The sequence below is a fragment of the Somniosus microcephalus genome, chromosome 9 (assembly GCF_052327205.1).
Source record: "Somniosus microcephalus isolate GS21.2 chromosome 9, FLI_Smic_1.0, whole genome shotgun sequence".
NCBI lineage: Eukaryota > Metazoa > Chordata > Chondrichthyes > Squaliformes > Somniosidae > Somniosus > Somniosus microcephalus.
Window position 1 is genome coordinate 96,454,071 of NC_140995.1, and position 12,135 is coordinate 96,466,205.

The 12,135-nt window shown below is 44.0% G+C and overlaps 1 protein-coding gene across 1 annotated transcript in view; it reads right to left on the bottom strand.

Moving 5' to 3' along the window:
- Positions 1-284: 284 nt before the first annotated feature.
- LOC147112547 (uncharacterized) overlaps positions 285-12,135 on the bottom strand; it is a 200,639-nt gene continuing 188,788 nt past the window's right edge. Inside the window, exons 4-5 of the mRNA XM_085998194.1 lie at positions 533-686; positions 285-379 (exon numbers count right to left, since the gene is read on the bottom strand). Of these exons, the coding sequence (XP_085854320.1) occupies positions 285-379; positions 533-686 (249 nt within the window). The remainder of the gene's footprint in view (positions 380-532; positions 687-12,135) is intronic.

Below are 12,135 nucleotides of genomic sequence, written 5' to 3' on the forward strand. Positions count from 1 at the left end.
AGACGGCATAAGGACAGCAAATTTCCTCACCCAAAGGACACTAGTGAACCAGTTAGGCTTTTACAAAAATCCAACAGCTTCATGGTCGCTTTTATTAATACCAGCTTTTTATTTTCAGATTTTTAAAACAGAATTCAAATTCTCAAACTGCCCAGGTGGGACTTGAGTTCACTGTATTATTAGTTCATGGTGTCAGGATTATTAGTCCAGTAGCATAACCACTACACTACCTTATCCATCTCTAAAGTAAGGTCCTGCTGGGAGTTGAACCCAGGATCTCCTGTTTACTTAGACAGATGCAGTGACGTTGTGTCTTCTTCTTCTCCACTCTCCTCCATGACTTCGGGGATATGCTGGCCTGCTGGCAGTTCTTGGTTATCTGAAAGCAGAAAGGCACAAGAGTCGGGTTGTGGTGAGGGGAGGGGGGAAAGCATGATATCCATGTATACACCATCAGCAGCTTGTAAGTGAGAAGAGATTGTGGGATGAGGGGCAATTGGAATGTGAGAAGAAGGATTAGGAATGACCATACCATTATTGTCACCAAGGGCTTCAACTTCACCCATTGCCACGGCCTCAGTGACATCCCCGCCAATGATATAGAGCACACTCTCCTCCAGTTGGTTCAAGGCCTCTGAAGTGGCGTGGTTGCTTGCTGTCTGCCGCTGCTCCTGGCCCACCTTGGCCTGCAAGAGAAAGGGAAGTGTGTCAGTGAGTGTGGTGCAATGTGTTTGGGTGATGCGCCTGCCATAGTTGAATATCTGTCAGTATGTGCAAGGTGTGAGATGTGGGTATGAGTTTTGCAGCAGTGGTAAGGTTGTGAGGATGAAGTAAAGCTATGATTGTGAGGTATGAGTGGTGATAGGTAAAGATTTTTGGTAGGTAAGTGACGGGGGTGTGGTGCATTGAGCAGTGTGTGAAGCTTGTGGTGTAGATGGTGGGATATGGCATTTGCTGAAGCCTTCACTCACCTTGACCTGCCATGTGATGTTATTAAACTTCTTTCGGCACTGTATCCAGGTCCTCGGCACGACACTGTTGGCCATGATGTAGGCAGCTATCTCTTGCCAGAGCCTTCTGCAAGTGGGCTGCGATGGCTTCCTGCCACCCTGTGGAAACAGGCCAACCCACCTTCTCTCCACTGCTACGACCAAAGCCTGAGAGCCGCATCTGAGAACCTTCTGGCTCATTCTCTGTGTTGCTGTTGTTGTTGCTGTGCCATGGCTTCACACTGCAATGTCAATGAGGTGCTGCTGCATCAAAGTAGTGGAGTGAGACTAGGCCAAACATTACTGGCCATTAGACTGTACCTGATATTGGCCCACCTGTTGAGCGCTAAGCCAATCAGCAGCATGTTTAGCGCTCAGATCAGCACTCCAATCATGTAAATGAGCAGGCAGCATGAATTTTGTGTGCTAGCTGCACCACTTTGAATGGGCGCAGGGAAATAGCGCTGGCCCTGGACACCGCGCTTTTTCAGGCTGTATCCAATTTCTAGGCCATTGATTTTCTGATGCTCTCAACTCAGGAACAATGCAGAATGCGGAATTGTTTCTGTGTGACTTCTCTGGCTGTTACTTCTGGGTTTGGCTCTCATTGGGCCATAATTTGCGGCACCTACGGGTGCATAAGAGGTGTGTACGCGCCCATAAGGGCAGTGCAAGTTCTGGGTTTTCGCGCACAAAGGGCATGCGCGAAAATCCAGAACTTGCGACCTGTCAAGTCTTGACAGATCATTCACATCCCCGGGAAAAGAGCAGCCATGGGCAGAGAGTTTCTGCCCAGCGAATGCCCATGAAATTCTTACGCCTGCTTTTTCTAGCGTAAGAGTTTAAAAAAACATAAAAATACATTTTTATCAATAATTTATACATTAAAAAACCTTTACAATAAGGTAAGTTTGTATTTAGCCCATTAAAACATTTAAATTTATTTTTCAAAAAAATACATTTTTGTTTAAAATATTTAATTAAATGGCATTCTAATTAATTTTAAATATGTATTTTTTTTATTTATTTATTTGATGTGTAGATGTATTTTGGGGGGTATTCCCATTCATGCTTATGGGGTTTCTGTGCATACAGAATCCCCAAAAACATGAATGAAGATCCCCTTCTTTTATTGGTTGGGCTGGCCCACGTGATCTCAGGGGTGCTTGTGAACCACATGCACCGCTGGGATACATGGGCTTCTGCCTGTGGGTACCCAGAGAGGCCCAGGACTGCGAGTCTCTGTACCTCCCGGACCACCAGGTATGCAGGCATTTCATTTGCCGATCGGAGGCATTTCCCTGCAGGAAGCCTCCGACAGCAAATTCAGGGCCAATATATCAGTCACAAACAGTGCAAGTTCCAGCCGTACAGTGGACTCGCTCTGAGACTTCTTGGTGGGGAAGCAAGACTTTGTGTGGGGCAGCAGCTATTCAAAGACAAAGGTGTGAAGGAATAAGCCATATAACCTATTCAAAAAAATACACTATCTTACGAAAGAATTCTGACCTTATTAAAACATGAAAACTGGGTTTGGAAATTTAGAACCCTAACTATGAAATAGCTATGAAAGAATTCTGGCTATTGAGATAAGACAGTTGTTGACCCTGAATAAATAACCTTATTGAAACAGAAGGTGCATGGCTCCGACAGGCTGACCTTTGGGAACAAAAACAATGGTTCACTCTGGATAAGGTGTTCGAATTTAAACTTCGTAAAGATGGCACATAAGATAAGGAACATCTGCCCTCGTAAAGATGACATAAAATAAGGAACGCCTGCCTTTCACACAGTTCTATATGGTGACCCTAGAACACTTGGAGATGAGACAAGTTTCTGGCTGATGTAGCAGTAAGAATTGCAGAGGTCGGCAAAAAGATGATAAGTAACTTGCATCAGCAGAAACTTTAAAGGAAATACAACTGGAAAAGGTTATAAATATTGAAGCTTCAAATGGGATATCAGACTCGCTTTAATCGGGCAAAGTGATTCTCAGCTTCAGAGGCGGCTCTGTAGTCTCCAACTCTTTGTACCTCGGGGATCAAAGTTATTTGATATTGATGGATATCCTGTATAGAAACCTTTAAGAACTGTAATACTGTAGCGAAGTTAAGATTTAAAAGTAAGATTCTCTGCTAAAAAGATAGTATTTTTTCTCTTTTTAGAACTGTTAACGTTGCGATTGACTGATTCACCAACTGTAAATTGCATGTCAGTTCTTTAATAAATCTCTATATTTTTAGAATTGTCTCACATAAGTCTTCTGTATCAATAACTCGCAAACTCAATTTCTGTACACTCTTTGGTGAAGAGTTACAGAATTCTGAGGGAGTTTTCCGGACCCTCATAATATCCGGGATGTTACAGTCGAGCTAAAGTTATTAAAAGCGCTATCTGGAGGATGGTAACATTCTCGCGTTGTTCCTTTCCTTTAGGGAGAGATAGCCCAGACCTTTAGACCCAATTAAGCATCTTTAGGATTCGGCTACCTCAAACTTTAGTTGAAAGTGAAAGTCTGAGAAATACGCCTGATCCAGGGTAGCCCTAAAGGGGCTAGGACTAGTAAATATCCCCTCAAAGGAACCATTGAAGTTTTTATTGTAGCCTGCATGCCAACCCCACAGGCTCTGCTGCAGAGTTCCTAGTGGCAGAGATCCTAAGCTCAGTTTTAGTCATGAATATTCAGACTTCTGCCATAGATACTCACCTGACTGGCATCAACGCCTCTCTCCACTGCTGCTATGGCCACCTGACAGGCATCAAGTGGGAAAATAACTTCTCTCCTCTTGGTAACATGCTCTACCAGGACTATCGGCAAACCTGGGAGCCCTGGCTTTAATTATCTTCATCTCTGACAGTGGAAAAACTATTCCAATGTTGAACTATGAAAAAGTGCACCTCACCTTTAAATCACATAAGTCCCGCCAGACATCCTGTCCTCCCAATGGACCAGCTGCCAATGTAGAGTGCAAATCACGCTGACACCTTGGCCTAGAAATTCAGTTGGGCGCGCCAGCTGTTAGCGCCTTAGGAGGAGTAGATCTCGAGCGCTAGGCACTTAGCGCCCGGGTGCAGCGCGATCTGCGCCTCGCCCCAACTTCAGTACACATTTAGCGCCGGCGCAAAGTCTTAGCGCGCGCCCTGCTGCGCGCGCAGATCATGACGTCATTTCGTCGTGCAACGCCCTTTGTGCGCCCCGAACTGGAACTTCACTCGCGCCGGCCCATTGTGCGCCGGGTGGCCCTAACGACTGTGAAGTGGAACGGTACACAGCCGAGGCGGGCCGCAGGGAGCGCTAATTAAAGGGCCATCCTGTACTAGAAATGGTACGGCTGGCTGGCTGGGGAAGGAGGAGGAGGAGGAGGAGGAGGAGGAGGAGGACGACGACGACGAAGACGACGACGACGACGTCGTGTGCCGGGAACACATAACAAACTGATGCAGAGAAACCCTCCCCAAAACCACAAATACACCAGTGTCGGCCTTTGAAAAAAACAAATCCACCCTCCCCCTTTAAGAGCTCACCGGAGCCAGAGTGTCTGCCGTCAATCAGCAGCTCGCCGCACCTGCCCTGCGCCCAACTTCCGGTTTAGCGCCCCGGCCCGCCGGCTTAGCGCCTAAAGAGAGGCATGCAGCGCCAGTTTTAGCACTCGAGCAAACTCTTAGGGCGAAGCTAATGAATATCGGAGAAGTGGCCTCGATTTGGCGGCGGGTGCAAACTTTAGCGGCCGCCCGACTTTACCGCCCCAAAAGTGGCTACAATGAATTTCTAGGCCCTTGTCTTTGATATTAAAATGAGGCCCACCACAAAATTGGTTCGGGCCTCCCGCTAACATCATTGGGCTGGAGGTTACAAATGCCCCGCCCACCATCCGATATACGCGGCAATACAAAATCGGCCCCTCCATTTATCCACAGAAGTTTTATCTTTTGATGTGCCCTTTTTTCACGCTATAGGGATATAACTATTTGATACTCTATTTATTGGTAGTTTGTATACAAACTTCTTGAAAAGTAAATCATCAAGGTATGAGTGACCTGAACTTTAAGTTATATTTTTGAGATTACTGTAACCCTATTTTTAGTGAAGTCCATAAAAGACTGCAGTATTTGTGATAAGAATAAAGCTGGTACATCTCCAAATTTTCATCTACTTATTTGTTTGTTTATTTCCGTGTATTTATTTTTAAAGTATAGTTAAGAAAGGATTAATAAGGGAGATATTTTGAAGGTGTTTTGTATCTTTTTCATAAAGTTATCCAGCCGTGTTATCCTTACCGCCTGGAGGGAGCTGTCAACACACAACATCTTCTGTCATGCTGCCTTACTCTCTTTGCCTCCGCGCATTGCCGTTCCACCTCTTCCTCCATAAGGATGACATAGAGAGGTGAACCTGAAAGGATAATTACTAATCCTAGCCCCTTTAGGGCTACCCCGGATCAGGTGTATTCTCCAGACGTTCATTTTCAACTAAAGTTTGAGGTAACCGAATCCTAAAGACGCTTAATTGGGTCTAAAGGTCTGGACTATCTCTCCCTAAAGGAAAGGAACAACCTAAAAATGTTACCGTCTTCCAGATAGCACTTTTAATAAGATTAGCTAGACTGTAACGTTTTGGATATTATGAGGGTCCAGAAAACTCCCCCAGAATTCTGCAACTCCTCACCAAAAAGTGTACAGAGATTGAGTTCACGAGTTTGATACAGAAGTATTATGTGAGACAATTCTAAAAATATATAGATTTATTAAAGAACCGACATATAATTTACAGTTGGTGAGTCAATTGCAACATTAACAGTTCCAAAAAGAGAAAGCTTTACAATTCTTTTAGCAGAGAACCTACTCTCAAACTTTGCTACCGTTTTACAGTTCTTAAAGTTTATTCAGGATAGCCACCAAAATCAAATACAGAACCTTGATCTCCAAGGTACAAAGAGTTGTAGATTTACAGAGCTAGCCCTGAAGCTGAGAATCGCTTTGCCCCTTTAAGCGAGTCTATTATCCCATTTGAGAGTTCAATATTTATACCCTTTTTCCAATAGTATTTCCTTTAAGATTTTCTGCTGATGTCAGCTAATTATCTCTAGTCATTTTTCTGTTGACCCTTTGCAGTTCTTACAGTCACCTCAGCTGGTAGCAGTACAGAACTATGCCTCCTCTCTAGGTGTTCTAAATTTATCAATAAAAAACGGCATAACAGCAGGTGCGCTCCACCCAGTATCACCTTTACGAAGGCAGATGTTTGTTACTTTTATGTGTTCCTTTACAAGGTGTAACTATTGTCTTGTTCCCAAAGATTCAGACTCCCGGGAGCCTTTAACCTTCTGTTTCAATAAGGTTATTGACTCAGTGTCAACAACTTATCTTATCTCAATAGCCAGAATGCTCTCACAGCTTTTTCATCATTGGGTTTCTAGATTTCCAGACCCAGTTTGTCATGTTGTAATAAGGCCAGAATTCTTTCATCGAATGGTGTCTTTTTCTGAATCGGTTATTTGGCTTATTCCTTCACAAACCAATGGGGAATGCTCTACCTTCTCCAGTCATAATGAATATTTGGGGCAGTGGAGGGAGGTGAGGGAGTCGAAACTGTAGGGATGAGGTGAAACTATAGCAATATGGGAGGGGGGGTCAGGTCTAAGTCTCCATGAGAAAGACTGTGAAAAATGGGTTCAAAAAACATCTGCAGCCAGAAATCAGCAAACAAAGCTTGTTTTCTTCAAAGCTCTCAAACTCCTCACTTCCACTTGAATCAGTTGACTGGGACAAGCAGCTGCTCCTGTTTTATACGGGTCTAAATTTCCCAGAGTGCGGTAGTGGCATAAAAGCAGGAATTCCTGGACATCATGCCACCAGATGATGGCACTCCTGTGCAAGTGAGGCTCGGGCAGGCGGATCAGCAAAGTTACCAAAAAGGCGGAAGAATCTCCCGCCAAGTGCATTAATGGAGCATGAGTGGCGCAATACGCTAAACGTGAGTTTCCTAGATCTTTTTTAGCAAAATAACGGTGAAAGAAGGATGTAAGATTGTAAGGAAATTCAGGGCCATGTACTCTTCAGTTTCATGAACTGGGTGAAGAGAAACAAGCTGCTAGGTGTGCATCTGCAGTCATTCTGAGTTTGCAGAAGGTTTGTTGTGGGAGCCTTAATTATTTGACATTTCCTATTGAATTAAGACTGTTATATTAGATCTACAGAGCAGTCAGTTCAGCAGTTTTAAGTCTTACAAGGGTCAGTTTTCCAATTGTTATCAAAATGCTTTGTGCTAGAAATTGGTATGTGCTGTGCCTGTTTTTTAAGTAAAAAATGGCACAAAGCATAGCAATTTAGCAGTGGGGCACCTGTGCGCCACCTGCACAAGCATTGGCCCCACTGCCAAGTTCATGGAGCCCATATTTAGGCAGCCCAGGCGGGGTGCCTGCCACAGTTGAATAGCCTGCCATTGATCTCTGTCTAGATTCACACAACAAGAAGCATCTGCAACCATCTTCAGCCCGAAGTGCCGAGTGGATGATCCCTCTCAGCCTCCTTCTGAGGTTCCCACCATCACAGAAGCCAGTCTTCAGCCAATTCGATTCACTCCACGTGATATCAAGAAATGGCTGAGCGCACTGGATACAGCAAATGCTATGGGCCCCGACAACAGCCCAGCCTTCGTGCTGAAGACTTGTGCTTCAGAAATAGCCGCACCTCTAGCCAAGCTGCTCCAATACAGCTACAACACTGGCATCTATCCGACAATGTGGAAAATTGCCCAGGTATGTCCTGTCCACAAAAAGGACAAATCCACTCTGGCCAATTACCACCCCATCAGTCAACTCTCAATCATCAACAAAGTGATAGAAGGTGTCATTGACAGTGCTATCTAGCAGCACTTACTCACCAATAACCTGCGCACCTATGCTCAGTTTTGGTTTCACCAGGACCAATTCAACTCAATTCAATTCAAATCGCTTTATTGGCATGACAAGTTACATCTTATGTTGCCAAAGCATCGGAAAACATTCATGTTTGTTCACAAAAATACAGATCTATCCATACAGTGTATAAACAGATATATCCCTGAGTGTATAAATATACTTTCATATAATTTATATATACTCTTATCTTATCTTTAGTGTTTATGGCAAGCTGTAACATAGTGTGCCGCTAGTGTTACACAATTTCTCTCTTCCCCTAGTAGGTATGGGAGTTTTTGGTCGTCATTCAAATTTCTGAATTCCGGGCATATTTTTGTAAATTTTGGGTAGAAATTCTCCCTTATGCCCTGATATTTTCTACAAGCTGTGAGGAAGTGCATCTCTATCTCCACCATTCCCTGACTGCAGTGAGAGCATATCCTGTCCTCTCTTGGTAGCCGGGTCTGCCTGTGTCTACCTTTTTCGATCGCCAGGCTATGTTCACTAAGTCTGTACATTGTCAAGATTTTTCTCAGTTTGCTGTCCTTTACCATGGTCAGGTAATCAGCTATGTTGTATTGTCTGTTTAGGGCCAAGTAGCAATTGAGTTTGCTTTGGGTTTTTGTTGTTTCTGCCCAATATGTCAGATATTTTTCCTTTTGCTTAGCGACGATTGTGTTGGGTCGAATTCTTTGTGTTACGCTGTCACTGTCCTGGGGCTGGTTATTGTTAGTAGTGTTAGTAGTTACTTCACTGAGTCCCAGGACTAGTTGACTGAGGGTATTCTTCTTTATGGTCATCTCTTGGCATTTCAGGGCGTCGTAGTGATAGCATTGGGGGTTGCTCATTTCTAAGTGTTTCCAAAATTTGGTGGCTCTTTTTTGGATAGTGATTATTAATGGATATTGGCCTAGTTCTGCCCTGCATGCATTGTTTACTGTTTTCCTTTGAGTCCGGAGGATACTTTTACAGAATTCTGCATGTAGGATCTCAATTGGGTGTTTGTCCCATTTTGCAAATTCTTGTTGTGTTAGCGGTCCCCACACCTCACTGCCATAGAGTGCAATTGGTTCAATTACTGATTTGAAAATTTTGAGCCAAATGCTAATTGGGATTTCTATTTGGATTGATTTTTTAATGGCATAGAAAGCCCTTCTTGCTTTCTCTTTCAGTTCATTCACAGCCAGTTTGAAGTTTCCCGTAGAACTGATTTTTAAGCCCAAGTATGTGAAGTTAGTGGTTTGTTCAATTTTGGTTGTTCCTATTATGAAATTTATTTTGGGTCCCTGATGTCTGGATCTTTGCTGGAACACAAGGACTTTGGTTTTTTGGGGATTTATTGTCAGGGCCCAAGTCTGGCAGTACGATTCCAGCAGATCCAGGTTCTGCTGTAGACCCTCCTTAGTTGGTGACAGCAGAACCAGGTCATCTGCATAGAGGAGGAATTTAACCTTGGATTCATATAGGGTGAGGCCGGGTGCTGTAGATTGTTCAAGTAGGTTTGCCAATTCATTTATGTAAATATTAAAGAGTGTCGGTGAGATTGGCGAGCCCTGCGTCACCCCCCGCCCCTGTGGGAAGTATTTTGTTTGTTTGTCTCCAATTTTAACTGCACATTTGTTGTTTGTATACATTGATTTAATTAATTGGCTCCAGACCTCATTACAGCCTTGATTCAAACATGGACAAAAGAGCTGAATTCCAGAGGTGAGGTGAGAGTGACTACCCTCGACATTAGGGCAGCATTTGGCCAAGTGTGGCATCAAGGAGCCCTAGTAAAATTGAAGTCAATGGGAATCAGGGGGAAAACTCTCCACTGGCTGGAGTCATACCTAGTGCAAAGGAAGATGGTTGTGGTTGTTGGAGGCCAATAATCTTAGCCCCAGGACATTGCTGTAGAAGTTCCTCGGGGCAGTGTCCTAGGCCCAACCATCTTCAGTTGCTTCATCAATGACCTTCCCTCCATCACAAGGTCAGAAGTGGGGATGTTTGCTGATGATTGCACAGTGTTTAGTTGCATTCTCAACTCCTCAGATAATGAAGCAATCCATGCCCGCATGCAGCAAGACTTGGACAACATTCAGGCTTGGGCTGATAAGTGGCAGGTAAGATTTGCGCCACACAAGTGCCAGGCAATGACTATCTCCAACAAGAGAGAGTTTAACCACCTCCCCTTGACATTCAATGGCATTACCATTGCCAAATCCCCCACTATCAACATCCTGGGGGTCACCATTGACCAGAAACTTAACTGGACCAGCCACATATATACTGTGGCTACAAGAGCAGGTCAGATGCTAGGTATTCTGCGGTGAGTGTCTCACCTCCTGATTCACCAAAGCCTTTCCACCATCTACAAGGCACAAGTCAGGAGAGTGATGGAATACTCTCCACTTGCCTGGATGAGTGCAGCTCCAACAATACTCAAGAAGCTCGACACCATCCAGGACAAAGCAGCTCGCTTGATTGGCACCCCATCCACCTCCTTAAACATTCACTCCCTCCACCACCGGCATACTGTAGCTGCAGTGTGTAACATCTACAAGAAGCACTACAGCAACTCGCCAAACCTTCTTCGGCAGCACCTCCCAAAACTGCAACCCCCACCACCTAGAAGGACAAGGGCAGCAGGCGCATGGGAACACCACCACCTCCAATTTCGGCTCCAAGTCACACACCATCCTGACTTGGAAATATTTCATCGTCCCTTCATCATTACTGGGTCAAAATCCTGGAACCCCCTACCTGACAACACTGTGGGAGTACCTTCACCACACGGACTGCACTGGTTCAAGAAGGCAGCTCTCTACCACCTTATCAATGGCAATTAGGGATAGGCAATAAATGCTGGCCTTGCCAGTGACGCCCACATTCCGTGAATGAATTTAAAAAAAATTGGCCACACCACTGAAGGGCTACTGGCTCTCATGGAACTGTATCCAAGAGAGGAGGAGGAAAGAAAAGAGCCACAAATCTTAGCAACTAAGGGAATAAGAATTTAATTTTACTGAGAATAACAAAGTGCTTTAAAATCTTTGCTGTGCTATCTTGATGATATCATGTAGCTTCAGTACAAAACCATCTTGTTTTGCACAAATTCTGATTAGACACTGGAACAAAATGCAGTGAGACTCCTGGAGGAGAAAATCTCACTCCACTTCACTTCGGAGTCACTTTGGGCCTCCACGCTTCATTTACATTTCAAGTGTAGCATTGATGCAAAGTGGCTTTGGCCTTAGATCAATGCTAAGCATGTGGAGTGTGAATTTACTGTGAACCATATGATTTTACTACATGGAGGGGTTGTGAAAGTAGTGCGTTTGTTGCAGCAATATCCCTCACATGTTAAATGTGTCACAACATAAATACTATTCGACTAACAGATCAAGTTTTGTTGTAATGCGGCAGTTCTGAGAATTTGAATTTCTACCCAATGCAAACATCTGTCCTCAGAAAGAAAGATTATATGAAGAAATGCCAGACAGAGTAACATCAAATCGAAGGCAGGATTCTCAGGGCCGGTTCTCCAAAGTTAGCAGATGTAGGTCTTGATGAATATAAATACTCTCAGTGTAGCACTGAGTGAGTCATACATTCGGCAACAGGTGTGTTGCATCAAAGACAGCAGTTTGGCACTCTTTACACAATGAAGGCATGTATGCAGCTGTATAGAAAAAGCAATAAGCAGCAGAAAGTACTGCAGGCTGCATGTTTTATATATGCCACTATTGTTCTAACATGCTGTGCATATTAAATGTGATCAAATGGTCCATATACAATGCTGACATTTTGCTGCACTATTCTTTGTTGATGACACAGTTCCTTTAGGTTGCTGCCATTGTTGCATTTGCCTTTCAGCCCAGAGACTGTCCATGGCAAATACTTGTTATAAATGCATTTTACCTCTTTGCTATTTGATTGACTTGGCTGTAAGAAGAATGCTTATCATACATCAAGAAGTCTAAATAAATAATATTTCTACATTCTGACTGTTTTCATTTTAACTACAGGAGCCTATCCTATACTTATTATGGTGGTGTGCTGTCCATATTACAGAACTTAAGAAGAGTGCAAAATGATCATTGGAGTGATACAGGAACCAGCTTTAATATGTGAATATGCTCTGTGGAGAGAGAAGCAGAGTTACAGGCCCCGATATTTACGGGAGGCGGAGAAGAAACGCATTTGTGGGGAGGGGGGTAAACCCGGTAATGCCGGGACCACAGAGGTCCTGTTGAATTTAACAG